Source organism: Peromyscus maniculatus, chromosome 16 (assembly GCF_049852395.1).
Source record: "Peromyscus maniculatus bairdii isolate BWxNUB_F1_BW_parent chromosome 16, HU_Pman_BW_mat_3.1, whole genome shotgun sequence".
NCBI lineage: Eukaryota > Metazoa > Chordata > Mammalia > Rodentia > Cricetidae > Peromyscus > Peromyscus maniculatus.
In genome coordinates, this window is record NC_134867.1 from 25,651,082 (window position 1) to 25,667,374 (window position 16,293).

Sequence of the window (16,293 nt, forward strand, 5' to 3'; positions counted from 1 at the left end):
ACCCGTACAATACCTGTGCTGTAAGGGAGAAGCAAGAGGAAGCTCAGAGGTTAAAGGCCAGGTTGAGCCGTGTGGGCCACAGCCTCAAAAATAGGAAAAAAAAACAAAATAACAAAAAAAAAAAACAAAAAACATAATTGTGCTTTTAAAAATTCTACTGGGGCCAGGTAGTGGTGGCACTCGCCTTTAATCCCAGCACTCAGGAGGCAGAGACAGGCAGATCTTTGTTAGTTCGAGGCCAGCCTGGTCTACCAAGTGAGTTTCAGGACATCCAGGACTGTTATACAGAGAAATCCTGTCTCGAAAAACCAATGGGGGGAAAAATTCTATTGTAAGACTGTTAACCAATCACAACTTGTCTTTTGGTTTTGTTTTTTGTATTTTTGCAACTAATTCTGAATTGATATTACAGGAATATTATTAATAAAATAGGTATTGGTAATAATTGCACTTGACAAATAATTTTATAAAAATAAGGCAAACCTTTTTGTTTGTTTTTTAGAGACAGGGTTTCTCTGTGTAGCCCAGGCTGTCCTGGAACTTGCTTTGTAAAACTGGCTAGCCTTGAACTCACAGGGATCCGCCTGCCTTTGCCTCCAGAGTACTGTGATTAAAGGCGTGTGCCACCACACCCAGCAAGCAAATCTTTCTGTAAATTAAATAAAATTTGTTTTTGTAAAGAGAAAAGAGGAACAGGGAGAGGCCTGTTTGTGGACACTGAATTTTACAGCGATTGTTCTTTAAGTGTGGTGTACCATGTGTTTCAAAAAGAATTTCTTTTCAGAATCTGCATATTTTAGCATAGGGAGTGATAAATGTTTCAGCAGACAAATATACTGAGTTCAACACCCCGGATTTTACATATGTCTCTAAATAGCACATTAATCAAACATTATGTACAATTCTTATATTTTATCAGTTAAAAATAAACTTAATAAGCCAGTTATGGTTGCACACATCTTTAATCTTGGGAAGACAGAGGCAGGCAGATCTCTGTGAGTTCTATGCCAGCCTGGTCTATGTAGTGAGTTCCAAGACAGCCAGGGCTACACAGAGAGACATTTGTTTGCTTTTCTCGAAAAACAAAACAAAACAAGCTAACTAAATAAGTAAATAAATAAATAAATTTAATAAGGGCCAGAAAGATGGCTCAGTGGTAAAGGAGCTTGTGGCCAGGTCTAAAAACCTGGGCTCAGCCTTGAAATGGAAAGAGTGAACCAACTTTCACAAGTTGAAGGTTTCTAACTTCCACTTGTGTACACACACACACACACACACACACACACACACACACACACACACTAAATAAATAAATGTTTTTGTTTTTGTTTTTTTTAAAAAAAAAAACTAATTTCAGGTTGCTGAGCATGAAACCTTGAACATAACATCATTTCCCGTTTTGAAGTTAAAGGCATGCAAACCTTAATACGAATGGGATAAATCAAAAGTGATCAAGCATGTTGGTGTCTTAAATGGTAAGATTTCAAATGGTCCTTAGTCATTCCAGTGAGAGGATACTTGGGGAAAGTATTTCCCAGGAAACCTTTGCCATCCTTCTTTGGTCTGCTATCTGTATTAGTGTGAAAAGTTTAGGAGGATCAGAGGATGTCTGTAAAAAGGCCAAGAGACTTCCCTGTCCGACACCACTGAAGCCTGTTTATGGCAACTCTCCTACCACAAGCCCTCTTAGAGGATATCTGGGAGCCCTCAAAGAAGCTGCCCACCCTAGGAATGAGGCCAAGTGGCTCAGACCTTCAGAAACCCCACCAGGTCTGATGAGAACCATAAAGCTTTGGAGTGGTGAACAATCACCAGGCTGGGCTTCCAGGGACATGATCGAAAGAGGGAAAGAGGGGGTGAAGTTTTCTGAGCCACTTTATGCCAAAATAATGCACCTGGCAACTCTAATCTGCAGGGTTTTTTTTTTGTTGTTGTTGTTGTTGTTGTTTTGTTTTGTTTTAAAGAGAATTCTGACAGATTTAAATGTTAAAATGTTGGCATGACTAGGCCTGAGATATAAATTTTCACTTCCTTGGAGATCTGGTAGAGGTCAGTATCAACATTTCAGTCAAAAATTATATACATGATATATTGTAACACGTATCTTCTGGTGCTTAATTGAAAGAACACGTAAAAATTCCTAACTCAGTCCAGAAGCGGCAGGGGTAGACACACCACCACTCACATCTGGTTGTGAAATGCCTTTCCCATGCCCACCGCTTCTTTCCTTTGTTAATTGTCCGTGTTTTAAGAGGAAGGGAATTAGGTCATAAGAAAGATCACTCACACCCACCTCAAGCTTCACACAGCTTGGGCAACACAGAACAAGTCCACACTGGTTAGCCTCGTCTCCCCCGTTTTAATGTATTGTACTTGTTTTTTTGGTTTATTTAGTTTAGAAAAATGTAATATAAAACGTACATGGTCTCGCTTTCCCTGGTCATCTGGTGAAGCCAGCGCCAGACTCAATAGTTTTTAAATCTGTGAAGAGTCACAGCCAAGTAGTGGCGGAGGTATATCTAGGGCTGTTTTCTTTCTTTTTCTTTCCTTTCTTTCTTTTTTTTCTTTCTCTCCAGCACGTTCAGACTACACTTTATCTTGACCCGGCTGCTGCTTCTGCCTGCTCAGCCCCACGCTCACCAGCCTCCTCCCCGCCTTTCCTTCCTCCCTCCCCTTTCCCCTAGCCCCGCCTTCGAGTTGAGTCAGTGGCTTGAAACTTTTAAAAGCTCTGTGCTCCAAGTTAGAAAAACGCTTTTACGAGGTATCAGCACTTTTCTTTCATTGGGGGAAGGCGTGAGGAAAGTACCAAACAGCAGCAGACGTTTAAACTTTAAATAGACAGGTCCGAGAGCGTAAAGCTCTCCTTTGCTTTGACTTCGGCCTCCAAGGAGCCTCACCGCTTTGGCGCGCCGGCTTCGCTTTCATTAAGCGAAAGAGTAAGTTTTTGAAAAGAAAAAGAAAAAAAAAAAAACTCACTTTACCTATTAGCGTCTTCTTCTGTAAGGAAAACTCTCCTATTGCGGTTTATAAATGCGTTGTCACTTTGCCTTATGATACTGCCAGCCGAGCGAGGGACTTCAAAGTGCCTTTCATCGCCACGTGCTGGCTTAGATTTGGGTTGTTTAGAAAGTTTTCCTGACAATGCAACAGGTAAAAGACTCAAACTTTTTCCAGCCAGCGTAAGGAACCAAGTTACTAAATGTGGCTCTTTGTCGCGGAGCCTAACTTTTTTACTTTTGCGTAGTCACTAATCGGGTAGGTGTTGCGGGAGGTGGGGGCCGGGTTGGGGGGCAGAAGCGTTGGGTTGGACATTTCCGTCAAGTTTGCTTAGCGTGCCTCCGATAGTGTTGGACACTGCGTGCTTTTTTTTTTTTTTTTTTTTCATATGGAAATACTGGCCGCCGATCTGCAGCCTTCAAACAGCAGATCCCTTTTGTGACAGAGTGCTTTGTTGGGAAGCTGAGGCTACTTGACTTCCACGTGGTTCCTTCTTTAGACTTTTCAGGATTAAAGCCAGAAGATATGGAGATCAGGAGGCTGCTGTTCCGGCCAACAGTGGTTACTTTGTGCAAGCCCGCGCGCAGCTTCGGGACGAACCCCTTCTTTGCACGCACCGCCAGCTTTTAACTCCACCACGCTGGCAACTCCGGGGCAGGAGAAATCTTGAATGGGGTGGTGGTGACTTAGAGGAGCGTTAGGGGAGAAACGGGCGTTTTAGAGAGAGAGAGTGTGTGTGTGTGCCAGGATGCTTTTCCAAAATCAACTGCTAAAACACGAGCTCCTAGGAGGAATTGGGGAAAGGCACTTTCTGAAGCCGCACTTTTAGAGGGAGCTACCCCACCCTGCCTGCGGAGGAGACCTGTAGCGACTTCGGAGCTACTGGGACAGTTTGGAGTTGGCGCTAAGCACCAGGCAAAGATGATGTTAACGGGCAGCTTAAAAGGGGTCCGTCTTAAAGCCTTTTGTGTTTTGTTTTATTTATTTTTATCGGTAACACATTCTGTAAAGCACTTTGCCCCGAGTTCATTCTGTCCCGCCTAAATCCAGACGGAAATAACTCGGGGTGAGTCTGTATTGAAGTTCTTGGGGGGTTTTTTTTGTGCCAGATGAGGCTTGAGAGTCGAACCGAAGTGAAAGCTTTGGGGGGGCCGGTTGCGCGGGCCGGTCCTGCCATCTTAGCATCCCGAGCTCAGCTCGCGCTCCCCGCAGCCTCCGGGCTTCGCGGTCCAGACCTCGGCCCGCGGAGGGGGGGGGGAGGGGAGACCGGGCTCGCCGCCCGTCGGTCAAAGAGCAAGCGATCGGCTTAAAGTTGAAAGTCTTAACGTCTCCCCCCTCCCCACCACCCTTCCTCACCCTATTCTCCCTAAATTCGAGGGGTGCAGCCCCTGGGAAGGGCCTCTGAACACCTAGGGAGCCCCGGTTACTGGTCAAGGCACTTGTAACACTCGTGGAAACTCTTGAAATTCCCTAAGAATGAGGCGGGGCGGAAGAAGGAGGGGCAAAGAGGACCCTTCGAGAAACCGTGCGTGCGGCATGCTCCTGACGTGGGCTGAGGCAGATCCGTCCGGGATTGGGAAATTCAAACCTTGAGTTCCGAGCAGAGCTCTCGGGTTCGTGCCCCCCGGGTCCACCTAACGCTCGCTGGGCACGTCTGGCAGAGCCTCGGACCGGCGCTCCCCAGCCCGCGCGCGGAGGCGAGCTTCCCTTCCCTCCCCGTGCTGGGTTTCGGGTGGCAAGAGCAGACTAGAGACCTAAAAAGCCCACCGGGCTGTGTTTGGAGGTGGGTTTCATTTCCTTTGTTCCGCCATCAAAGTACTAAGTGACTGAAAAGTGGTAAATCTTACCAATCCAACGGCCAGCAGTGTGCCACGAGGAAGCTTAATGTTATTATTACTTTTTTTTTTTTGAGAAGAATTGCTGAAAATAAAAGCCTGTAGAATAGGATATGCTAATGAGGACCTAGATTCTGCTTGGTAGGCCGAGTTGAGTGAAAATGAGCGCAATTACAGACCGTACATTCTGTCCCGGTGAGGTGTTGAATTCTCAATTACTGGACTGTGTCTCCCTAGTGTGTGAAAGCCACCGTCCTTGGCCTGCGGCCCCCGGTGGTCCGTGCTTTGATCTCCCACGGTCTTAACGCCTACCGTATTTTTCTAGTGCCCCTTTGAAGCTCTTCATCATCGCCGCTGCCCCCATCATCTCATCCCTTGCAGTTTGGGATTCCTCCTCTCCTTCCCATGACCTTCCATGGGAAGTTTGGTTCGAAAGCCAGCAGCGAGCAAAGGAAGGCTGCATTTCCTTCCAGATAGGGAGCAGCAGCGTTTGGTTAGGTACTTAGACGTTTCCAGTTCAGGCACAGAGAGAAGGGGATGGCAGACACTGCATTGCTTTAATTATTACCGTATGCAGAGGTGTAGCTCGGCGTGAACTGTAGAAACTTTATATACCCCGAGGGAAGGGGAACGATAGGAAAGTCACCCACTGATTAATACCTGCGACTCCACCTTTCCTGTTGTTCTAACTTCACTTCAAGATTCTGTTTGACTCTTGATGTGTTGGGGCCGGTCCAGCTCAGCTCAGGAGAGAGAATGTAATCATCTTGTGTATCATTAACGTCCACATTCAGTATAGAATACACCCAAGCTTACAAAAAAAACCTCCCAGCTACTTCTAGGCAAGAAGGTGCGAATGTGTTTTGAGTTTTTGGGATAAATGATTAAACCCTCCACTTTCCATGACTGTTAATTTACCATGTAGAGATGTGTGAGCAAAATACCTTTTGCCAAAATTCAACCCATGGTTAGTTCTTTAGGTAACTTGCCTGAACTTCATGTCTCAACTTTTCTAGCTGTTTACAATTTTTAGAAACTATGTTGTTTGAACAGTTTTAGTTACTATTTTGTTACAGAAAAAGATACCAAATTATTTTATCATGGTGGTAACTGAAAGCACGGAATACATGAGTTATCTCATGGAGTGCTTACTGAGGCAAATAGAATTTCTTCTTTTTTTTTTTTTTCCAGACAAGGTTTCTCTGTAGCTTTTGGAGCTTTTCCTGGAACTCATTTTGTAGACCAGGCTGGCCTCCAACTCACAGAGATTCACCTGCCTCTACCTCCGGAGTGCTGAGGTTAAAGGCGTGAGCCACCACTACCCCACCAAGACTGTTCTTAATATATTTGGGCATCCTAAACCTGTGTTTACATGCTCAGAGTAACAGCATTGTTTAGTAAGCTATCTTTGGAGGTGGGTGTGGGTGGAGGCAGACGAAATTAACAAAAAAATGATGGCTTTTTCAAGTTACTTGGATGGCAGTTGAATATGGCTTTTAGTCTGCAGCTTCTAACTCCCTCCATCCCCATCCCTAAAGTTGACTGAGCAGCCTTTGGCAGGGGAGCTGGGTGGCCGGTGGTGAGCAAAGGCAGAGATTGTCTCTTGGTTTACCATCTTCCTTTGGGGTGGGGTCCCTTAGCCACAGTTTACCCCATTCTGTGGAGTCTGCTCTATTTTGACTGTTCAGATGAGGATGTGTATGTAGGCAGGACAGAAAAACTGTCTGTTCCATATCAAATCCTGTGAGACTGGGGATATTAGAGAATCCCTAACAAAGGAATCGAGGTAATCTGAAGCCTGTGTGTCAGCATTTGTGACAGTGATTATATAGGTTTCATTGACAAGAGCTAAGCATATTCTCCCGGTACGAGGTTGCAAAGGTTGAGGTGTCTGATCTGGCAATGTTTTCTGTGGTGTGCTAATTCAGATCACCTCTAGACTCAGGCTGTGTAGAGGTATTACATTAGCTGGTTAACATCAGCTCTGCTCTCCTATTCAGAACCATCTCCCCACATTGGTCATTCTTTAAGCAAGCATTTCAGGTAGACTGCTTCTCTGATTTTTGTCCTTTGTTACCTTGAAATTGTGTGTTGCCATCTGTCTGAACTGGGGGAACACAGGGGCATTTCTTGGGTCTTTTCACCACCATTGAGGTCACATCTCCTAAACTTAAGCAGCTCAACTTGGGTGTGGTGGTGCATGCCTTGAATCCCAGCACTTGGGTGCCAGAGGCAGGTGGGCCTCTGAGTTTGGGGCCAGCCAGATGGTCTACAGAGTGAGTTCCAGGACAGCTAAGACTACACAGAGAAACCCTGTATCGAAAAAAGAAAAAAAAAATTAAGTGGCTCAAAATGATTGGAGTATATTGTTTCAACTAACAGCAGTCCTTAAGCAAAACTGTCCTTTGAAATTTTAGGCACTACTTCTGGGTGATGGGGTGGGGGGAGGGGACACACAATTAACCTTTGCTTTAAGTGTATGAGTGGTCTTTCCTGAATGTACAACATGTGTGTGCCTGAAACCCAAAGGTTCAAAGAGGGTGTTAGATCCTCTGAAGCTACTGAAGCCATAGATAGGCATGTGGAGAACCAAACCCATGTCCTCTGTCTTCAAGGGCAACAATCGTTCCTCATTGCTGGATCATTTCTCCAGCCCCTCTGGCTTTTTCAAAGAAGATCTTGGTTTTATTTTGCTTTGTTTTGAGGCAGTCTTGTTTTTGTCGACCTGACTCTGACCTTCAATTTGTCGAGGTCCATCTGTCTCAGCTTCCTAAATGCTGAGGTTACGGCAGATGAGAGTCCCCCCAGTTCCCTCCCAGGGTTCAGATTCTGGAGGATCCCGACAGTATGCAAATGTGTGACGTGGTAGAGAGGAAAGCTGTTTAAAAAAATAGGACAGGAAGCAGGATATTCCGGGACCTGGGAAAGGACCCTTGCATAGTTCCTGCTCAGGAAAAGTTTGCTAATGAGAGCTGAAATGAAGAGTGTAGTGCGGAGCTGAGATGCAAATATTTTGGCAAGAGGAGCGGCCGGAAAACTTGAAGAGAGGTGAGTCAGGCTACATGCTAGGAAGCTGGGAGGAAGCAGTCAGGGTCTGATTTCATCTTGAAGATAAAGCTTATCTTTCAAATTAGATTCAGGTATGTTATTCATGTGTCAACTGAAAGTTGCCCTAACAAACAACCCAAAAAATCCATCTGTCTGTGGTTGGAAATAAACAGGGAAAATCACGATTGAGCATTTGGTATAAGGGGCAGGTTTCCTTATAAAGCTAAAGGGAAATAGTAGAAAAGTTTGTATTTTAGGAGTTTTAGGAGCATACAGTCTTTTAGACTCAGCATATGATATTGGACATGGTGATGATACACATCTTTAATTTTGGTGCTTGGGAGGCAGAGGCAGGTGGGTTTCTGAGTTCAAGAACAGCCTGTGCTACACAGACAAAAAACTGTCTCGAAAAAAACACAGCAAAAACCCACAATGGAGCTGGGATAATCTCAGCATTTTGGAAGGCTGAAAAGGGTAACCACCCAGGCTATCCATCCAGACATGAGTTTAAGGCTAAGGTGACGGGGTGGGAGTCGTGGCAGGCCGGAACACACACAGAGCGATAACCTCCTCCATTATATTGTCTATTAAGTGACTTTATCAAGAACTTCCGTAGACATTTCCTCGTGTATTTCTAGAGAGTATAATTTTACATAAAACATTAAAGGACCTTCATCTAAATTCACTTTCCCTCATTCTGAGATGGTTGCTAGCCTAGGAGGTGGTGGCACACCCCTTTAATCATAGCACTTTGGAGACGGAGGCAGGCAGATCTCTGAGTCTGAAGCGAGCCTAGATTACATAGTGAGATTTCTCAAAAAAGAAGAATGCTGCCAGCTGGGCATGCTAGCACATGCCTGTAATCTCATCACTTGAAGTAAAAGCAGAAGGGCCAGGAGTTCAAAGTCACCCTCGGGTACAAAGGAAACCCAGTGCTAGGCTGAGCCCGGCCCTACCTCAAAAGATGCTATTAAAGCCCGCTACAGTGATCGGTAATTTTATTTCTTACTCATCATAGTTGTCTATCAGAAAATTTCTATACAATCAACAGTCAATTATCGCAGTTGAAATATCACTGTGATACCAAGGGCATGCAATTTGACCACAGCTTCTACAGGATGCTTTGTTAAGACTCTAGGGAAAGGGACAGTCAACTAGTTTTATTTCAAATGTAAAGTCTTTTTAAGACAATTCATTTAGGTTAAACAGTTCCATTCCTGTGATCTTGGGCAGTAGCAGAGAGTGACTGACGGAACAGAGGGGCCAAGGGTGACCTCAGTTTGCAGGTGGCGGAGCCCTGCTGTCCCTGAATGTTCTGTACCTCCGACTAAATATTTAGACACTCTGGCCTTCTCTCCTTCCCAGATGTTCTGCCACTTGGAAATATTTTTGGGCAGGGAAATGCCCAAACTTCTGAGGAGCCACTGTTTGGTCTCCTGCTTGCCTACAAAATTTTACTTCAGAACCACCTGGGACATTTGTTTTAAATAGTAATCAAAACAAAACAAAACAAAAGATGATTTCTCTGGCCTTGCCTTCCAGAGCTTCAGATTCATTCCATTCTTGAGGGCCGGGCACGTATGTCAGCAAATGCTGTTGTGAGACCAAGGTTCTAGAGCAGCTGTAAAGAGACCGAGTGGGTCCTTGTGAAGGTCACACTAGATGGTTGGGGCTTGGATCATCTGGCCTTGGTGATTGTGTCTAGCAAAAGAAAGTGATTTAGGAGACGGAAAGTACTGGAAGAGTGGCTGGCCTGGTCTCTGTCAAGAATCTGCTGTTAAGGGCTGGGAATCGAGCTGAAATTTGAATGAGTGCTCATTTGGGCTCGTAACCACAGCAGAGCTGTAGGCAGGAGGTCCAAGGCCATCCTGTGTATAACCTGAGGATAACCTGGGCTACATAAGACCCTGACTCAAAGGGGGAAAAAAAGAATAAAGAACCTATATCTGAGAATTTTGCACAAACCATTATCTTAGACCATGTTATAATTGCGTTCTGGGATGCTAAGGTGGGAAGTGTGCTACAAGTTCAAAGCTAGCCTGGGCTACATAGGAAGTACGCTAGAGGCTAGTCAAGAGTACATAGCAAGACCCTATGCTGAAGAACCAAAATAATTTTTTTTTTTTTTGGTCTGGATGATCTCTAAGATCGGGAAAAGTGAAAATATTAAAGTCTAGAAAAAAGAACATCCAGTGGATAGAACTGTTGATTGGTAACAGTGAACAACTAAAAACAGAGAGGTAACTAAGTTTGGAGTCACACGATGAGCCATCCCATTAAGCATTATTTGATGGTATCTATGATAGTGGTAATAACAGGTGTCTACATGTTACAGGAGCTGGAGTGCCCAAATTGGATAATTCGTATCTTATTCAGATGAAAGGCTGTAACTCATTAATGCAAATGACTGCTGCGTGGGTGCTTCAAGAAAAGGCAACTTTGCAATTAAATTGCTGGTGCAATAAAAAAGAAAGAAAGAAAGAAAAACTATTACCTAGAGAACCGACTGATGACCTAGTTCACATGCCCTGGCACTGGGAATACTTTTGAGGATTCTCAGAATTATACAGAAGTTAAGTTTCTTACACTCGGGATATAAAGAATTTAATAATGAACTCTCCCACCGGCGTCCCTCACTTGTATTTCCCTTTGAAGAACGGGGATGTGCTGACTGAAAGCTTTCGTGGTGCCCAGTCTGCCTCTGAGCATCCTGCTTGCCTTGATCTTATTGCTGTGCGGGATCCTGATGAGATGTGTGCAACCATCTGATCACTTTGTTTTCACCCCCCCCCCCCGCCCCCCAACAACTGGCGATCTGAGCAAAAGCAGATGACCCTGGCAGAATATTATAATTCTTTACCAACAGAAGTGGGGCCAATTTACACATCATCACATAGAACTGTCTGGATACGACTCCAAAAAATTCTGTTGTTTGTTTGACCCTTGCGGACTACTCTTCAGTTCTAGTCTAGCATTTTCTGCTAAATTAGAGGCTTTCTCTTTTATGTTCTCAAACCATTATACTGTCTATCACGATTAAATTATTCCCTTCACTTCAAGCCTTTCCCTGGCTTTTTAACTCTGGACCCTGCCAGCCCTTGCTCCTCTTTGATTACACTGCATACGCCGATTTCACAGTCTGAAATGACCTCCCGAAAAGTAGGAGGAAAGATCTTTCCTTCTGTTTATGGTTGTTTAGAAAATGTTATTTGCCTGGACCTCCCCACCCACCTCTTCTAGTTTTGGCAGGAGTCTGGTCATCATCAGAGGTACCCATGGAGCCAGGAGAGATTCACAACCCCACTCCTCTCTCAGGAGCTGGAGGCAGGTCATCCTTGACTACCTCTGTCCTGCTACTTGTTGCGTTGTCCCTGGCTGTCAACCTTGTTAAAAAACTGTGTGTGTCTACATCATCTGAACCCTCAGAGAAACTTTCCTCTGCCTCCAGAGCCTCTGTATGATCATTGGAATGTCTTGGTCTAAGGACCACGGGTTTTCTGGGTAGGCAGGAAGCTGTTTCCAAAAATTTGAAGGGAGGTTTTCCCCTTCTGCCATGTGAGTCAGTCCTGGGGCTCAAGCTCAGGTTGTCATGCCTGGTGGTTAGAGCCCTCACCTGCTAAGTAATCCATCTTCCCATTCCTGCTTTGTTTTTTGAGATGGGGCCTAACTTTGTAGCCCTTGCTGGTCTGGAACCCAGGCTGGCCTCATTGGTAGTGATTCTCCTGTTTCTCCCTGCTGAGTGCAGAAGTTATAGGCATGCACCGCCACCCCTGGCTAGGTTCAATTGGATGCTCTGATTCAAGGCCCAAAACTCGCCAAGAGAACTGGAAAAGGCAATCTTTTTTTTTTTTTTTGCTTGAGAAAATATTCTTTTTATTTGGTTTTTGTGACAAACAAAAACCCAGGGTTCCTCTGTATAGCCCTGGCTGTCATGGAAACCAGTCTGTAGACCAGGTTGGCCTTGAACTCAGAGATCTGCCTGCCTCTGCTTCCTGAAGTCCTGGGATGAAAGGCACTACCACTACTGGGCAGAGAAAAATAGTCTTGATATGGTCCTTTTTCCTCTATCAAACTATTAAATGGTATTGAGACAAAGTGAATTCAGTGGAAATGTGGATGTTAGTCTGGAGATTTTTATTCAGGCAAAGTGGCAGGATAGCCTCAAACTCAGCAGTCCTCATGCTAGATAGAAAACAGACCAAGTATGGGAGCACATGCCCAGAATCTCAGGAGGCAGAGAGAGGCAAGAAGAGCATAACTTCAAAAACAACCTGGGCTAATACAGGAGGCCCGTCAAAGAAAGGAAGAGAAATGTACAAATGTCCTTAACACAGAATGCACACAAATTACATGCCTGATATATCAGGGAGAAACATTTCAGAGTGAAATTAGGACTAAGACAATATCCTAACATCTTGGGAACTAGGGTTAGTTGCTTGTAAGGCCCTGTAAGTCCTTTCCCAAGTCCTTACTTAGATCCCTATACTTTAATTATACACAACAATATTTTGCTTAGGCATGCACAGCCAAGAATTGTCCTTGTTTATCAGACGAATAAAATAAGCATAGGCAGCCAGGCTGTGGTGGTGCACGCCTTTAATCCCGGCACTTGGGAGGCAGACGCAGGTGGGTTTCTGTGAGTTGAAGGCCAACCAGGTCTACAGAGCTAGTTCTAGGACAGGCGGGGCTGTTTACACAGAGAAGGCGCCTGTCTGCGGTGGTGACAGCTAGGAATATATCCTCCCACAGGTTGGCACTAACTTGGTGCCGTTACTTCTCTGACTTAACCTCATCTTTGGAAAATACAGCCAGGGTTGCACTTGAATTTTGGTTTGGCTTGGGTTGAATCTGCCTTATTTTGATAGTCACCTTAAGCAAAAAAATTGTGTATGTGTGTGTATATAGATGCACCCATTTGCGGTCTATAATCACTGAGTTGCTTTCTTTCTTCCTTTTTTTTTTTCCTTAGGAGGTGCCCAAACATGGGTGACTGGAGCGCCTTGGGGAAGCTTCTGGACAAGGTCCAAGCCTACTCCACGGCTGGGGGGAAGGTGTGGCTGTCTGTGCTCTTCATTTTCAGAATCCTGCTGCTGGGGACCGCGGTGGAGTCAGCGTGGGGTGACGAGCAGTCGGCCTTCCGCTGCAACACTCAGCAACCGGGTTGCGAAAATGTCTGCTACGACAAGTCCTTCCCCATCTCTCACGTGCGCTTCTGGGTCCTGCAGATCATATTCGTGTCCGTGCCCACGCTCCTGTACTTGGCTCACGTGTTCTACGTGATGAGGAAGGAGGAGAAACTGAACAAGAAGGAGGAGGAGCTCAAAGTGGCCCAGACGGACGGCGCCAACGTGGACATGCACCTGAAGCAGATCGAAATCAAGAAGTTCAAGTACGGCATCGAAGAGCACGGCAAGGTGAAGATGAGGGGCGGCCTGCTGAGAACCTACATCATCAGCATCCTCTTCAAGTCTGTCTTCGAGGTGGCCTTCCTCCTGATCCAGTGGTACATCTATGGCTTCAGCCTGAGTGCCGTCTACACCTGCAAAAGAGACCCCTGCCCCCACCAGGTGGACTGCTTCCTCTCGCGCCCCACGGAGAAAACCATCTTCATCATCTTCATGCTGGTGGTGTCCTTGGTGTCCCTCGCCCTGAATATCATCGAACTCTTCTATGTCTTCTTCAAGGGCGTCAAGGATCGCGTGAAGGGGAGGAGCGATCCTTACCACGCCACCACCGGCCCACTGAGCCCCTCCAAGGACTGCGGCTCCCCCAAGTACGCTTACTTCAATGGCTGCTCCTCACCCACAGCCCCGCTCTCGCCCATGTCTCCCCCTGGGTACAAGCTCGTTACTGGTGATAGAAACAACTCCTCCTGCCGCAATTACAACAAGCAAGCCAGCGAGCAAAATTGGGCTAATTACAGTGCCGAGCAAAATCGGATGGGGCAGGCCGGAAGCACCATCTCCAACTCCCACGCCCAGCCTTTTGATTTCCCCGATGACAACCAGAACGCCAAAAAGATGGCCGCTGGACATGAACTCCAGCCGCTAGCCATTGTGGACCAGCGACCCTCCAGCAGAGCCAGCAGCCGCGCCAGCAGCCGACCTCGGCCCGATGACCTGGAGATCTAGAGAGAGAGAGGCTTGAGCATCAAAGATGATGCCACTCGATTGTGGAGGAGAAAAAGGGGTGCTTACAGAAAGTATACCTGGGGTGTTCATTTTTGTTCCCATGGAGGTGGTACTCAACAGCCTCAGCGATGAGGCGTAGAAAAACAAAGACATTACAATACCTAGGTTCCTTGGGGGGTGTTCGGGATAGCTGGGTGGCACAAGTGGGGGATAAGGGAGGTACATATTGGTAATTTAATGTAGTTGATTCGAAGAACTTCAATTCTAGTAAGAGTCACATTGGGTGAATATAGATAGGTAAGGGCTTTCTCTCTACCCCCCCAACCGAACCTTAAGAATGGTTCTGTACATGTGAGTGAGTGGGTGATTTTATTTTTTATTTTTTTGTTTTATCGAGAAACTGAAATAGCTTTTGGCCAGGAACCCATACTTCCTCAGCAACGCGTTTTCTTTATGAAATGATAGGTTGTCCTATGTCCCTGCTAAAACATTCCAGTGTCAAAAACTTGTGGTTTTGCAGAAAAGCATTCTAGGCCCGACCCTTCAGGTGTGGGTGGACCTTGTGCTACCATTCTTAATTCTCATTCTTAGTATCAGTTCAAAGTTCAGACGAGGCTCAAAGAAAAAGTCGCCCATGGCAATTACATCCCCGTGGGTTCTTTTTCACATCTGTCCCACCTTGTGTGGTGTTACCATAGAGCCCATACATCATCCTCAGCTGTCCCTTAACATTCACCAAATGGTTTCTGTCAACATTTCCAATACGGTCGTCATGTCATTGAAGCGGTTTCTTTTCAAGTTAGAATCAGGGAAGCAAGCCATGCTCAATATTTAACAATTCATTTCTACGTGTGGGTGTGCATGTGTGTAAGAGTGTTTTTTATTTGTCATTATTGGTACAAGCAGAGGCAGTACAAACTCACAAATGCAGATTTGAATCTAATGCACACGGTGTTCAAATTTGAACCTTCCTCATGGATTTTCGTGGTGTGGGCCAATATGGTGTTTACATTATAGAATTCCTGCTGTGCGAGAAAAGCACACTTTTTCCCTAAAATTTTTTTTTTCTCCATGTGTCCTATTATGGATACTGGTTTTGTTAATTATGTTTTCCCCCCTTCTTTTTAGAATGTAGCAGTAATGCCATTACTGAAATGAATGATTTCCTTTCTCTGAAATATAATCATTGATGCTTGAATGATAGAATTTTAGTACTGTAAACAGGCTTTAGTCATTAATGTGAGAGACTTAGAAAAAGAAATGCTTAGAGTGGACTATTAAATGTGCCTAAAGGAATTTTGTAGTAACTGGTAATTTGATTTTTGTCCTACTTAACTACACATTAATTCAGAACTTGTCTTCTGAGTTTAACAGCCTTTTATAGCGACGAGTAACTTCGATGTGTGCACTAAGATTTTATTTCAAATACAAGAGGGCCTGAAGGGCGTTACAGCAGTGCACATGTAACTAATTTATTTGAACTATATGCTAAAGACATCTACCAGTTTCTTCAAATGCCTTTTTTTAAAAACGCGTTACATATGATTGGTGAAATGTTGAGTATCATATTTTTCTTATTGCACGTGGGCTACATAAATGGTTTTGTACAATGAAAAACTAATGTGTTTGACATTCCATGTTAAACTACTGTCATGTTCAGCTTCATTGCATGTAATGTAGACCTAGTCCACCCAATCATGTGCTCGGGAGAGTGTTCTTTATTCAATAAAGTTTTAATTTAGTATAAAGATAGCCTGGATGTCTTGTATGATTTAAAAAAAATATTGCATTGATTCAAGATTACCAAAAATAGGTCTAATGACTATCATGTCTTGGACTAATAAAACTCATCATTTTTTTTTAAGTGGATTTTGATATTTTGCCTGCCTGTATGTCTGTGTTCCATGTGTGTGCCTGGTTGCTTGCAGTGACCAGAATGTGTCAAGTCCTCTGGAACTTGAGCTCCAGATAGTTGTGAGTTGACATGTGACATGTGGGTGCTGGGAATCAAACCTAGCTCTGTGAAGAACAGCTAACCACTGAGCCATCCCTCCAGCCTTAAAGTCCATACTTTTAAGAATATTTAAGAACAGTGTGCAGAACTAGAGAGATGGCATAATTTTTTTAAAAGGACAATCATAAGCTATATGATTGTGCATCATTGACTTTGGAACTTTGGGGTGATATTTTACCTAAGAAGACAAAAAGTCTATATATAAATGTTCAATTTGGGATACAATTCCAGGCCCCACACTATGCAAGCCTCTGCGGTCTCTTGCCAC

At 44.8% G+C, this 16,293-nt stretch overlaps 1 protein-coding gene across 2 annotated transcripts; it reads left to right on the forward strand.

Moving 5' to 3' along the window:
* The first annotated feature begins 2,688 nt into the window (after window positions 1-2,688).
* Window positions 2,689-15,763, forward strand: Gja1 (gap junction protein alpha 1). 2 transcript variants are annotated; one of them, XM_006981265.4, is made up of 2 exons: window positions 2,689-2,936; window positions 12,850-15,763. In XM_006981265.4, exon 2 carries the CDS (start codon window positions 12,863-12,865, stop codon window positions 14,009-14,011), a length of 1,149 nt encoding a protein of 382 aa, XP_006981327.1. In that variant the 5' UTR covers window positions 2,689-2,936; window positions 12,850-12,862; the 3' UTR covers window positions 14,012-15,763. The 2 variants fall into 2 exon arrangements, with proteins under 2 accessions (XP_006981327.1, XP_076408611.1); XM_076552496.1 differs by lacking the exon at window positions 2,689-2,936 and adding an exon at window positions 4,238-4,780.
* Window positions 15,764-16,293: the final 530 nt, after the last annotated feature.

Excerpts from the sequence above, each read along its gene's own strand:
- Gja1 (XM_006981265.4), top strand. The coding sequence starts at position 12,863 with ATGGGTGACTGGAGCGCCTTGGGGAAGCTTCTGGACAAGGTCCAAGCC.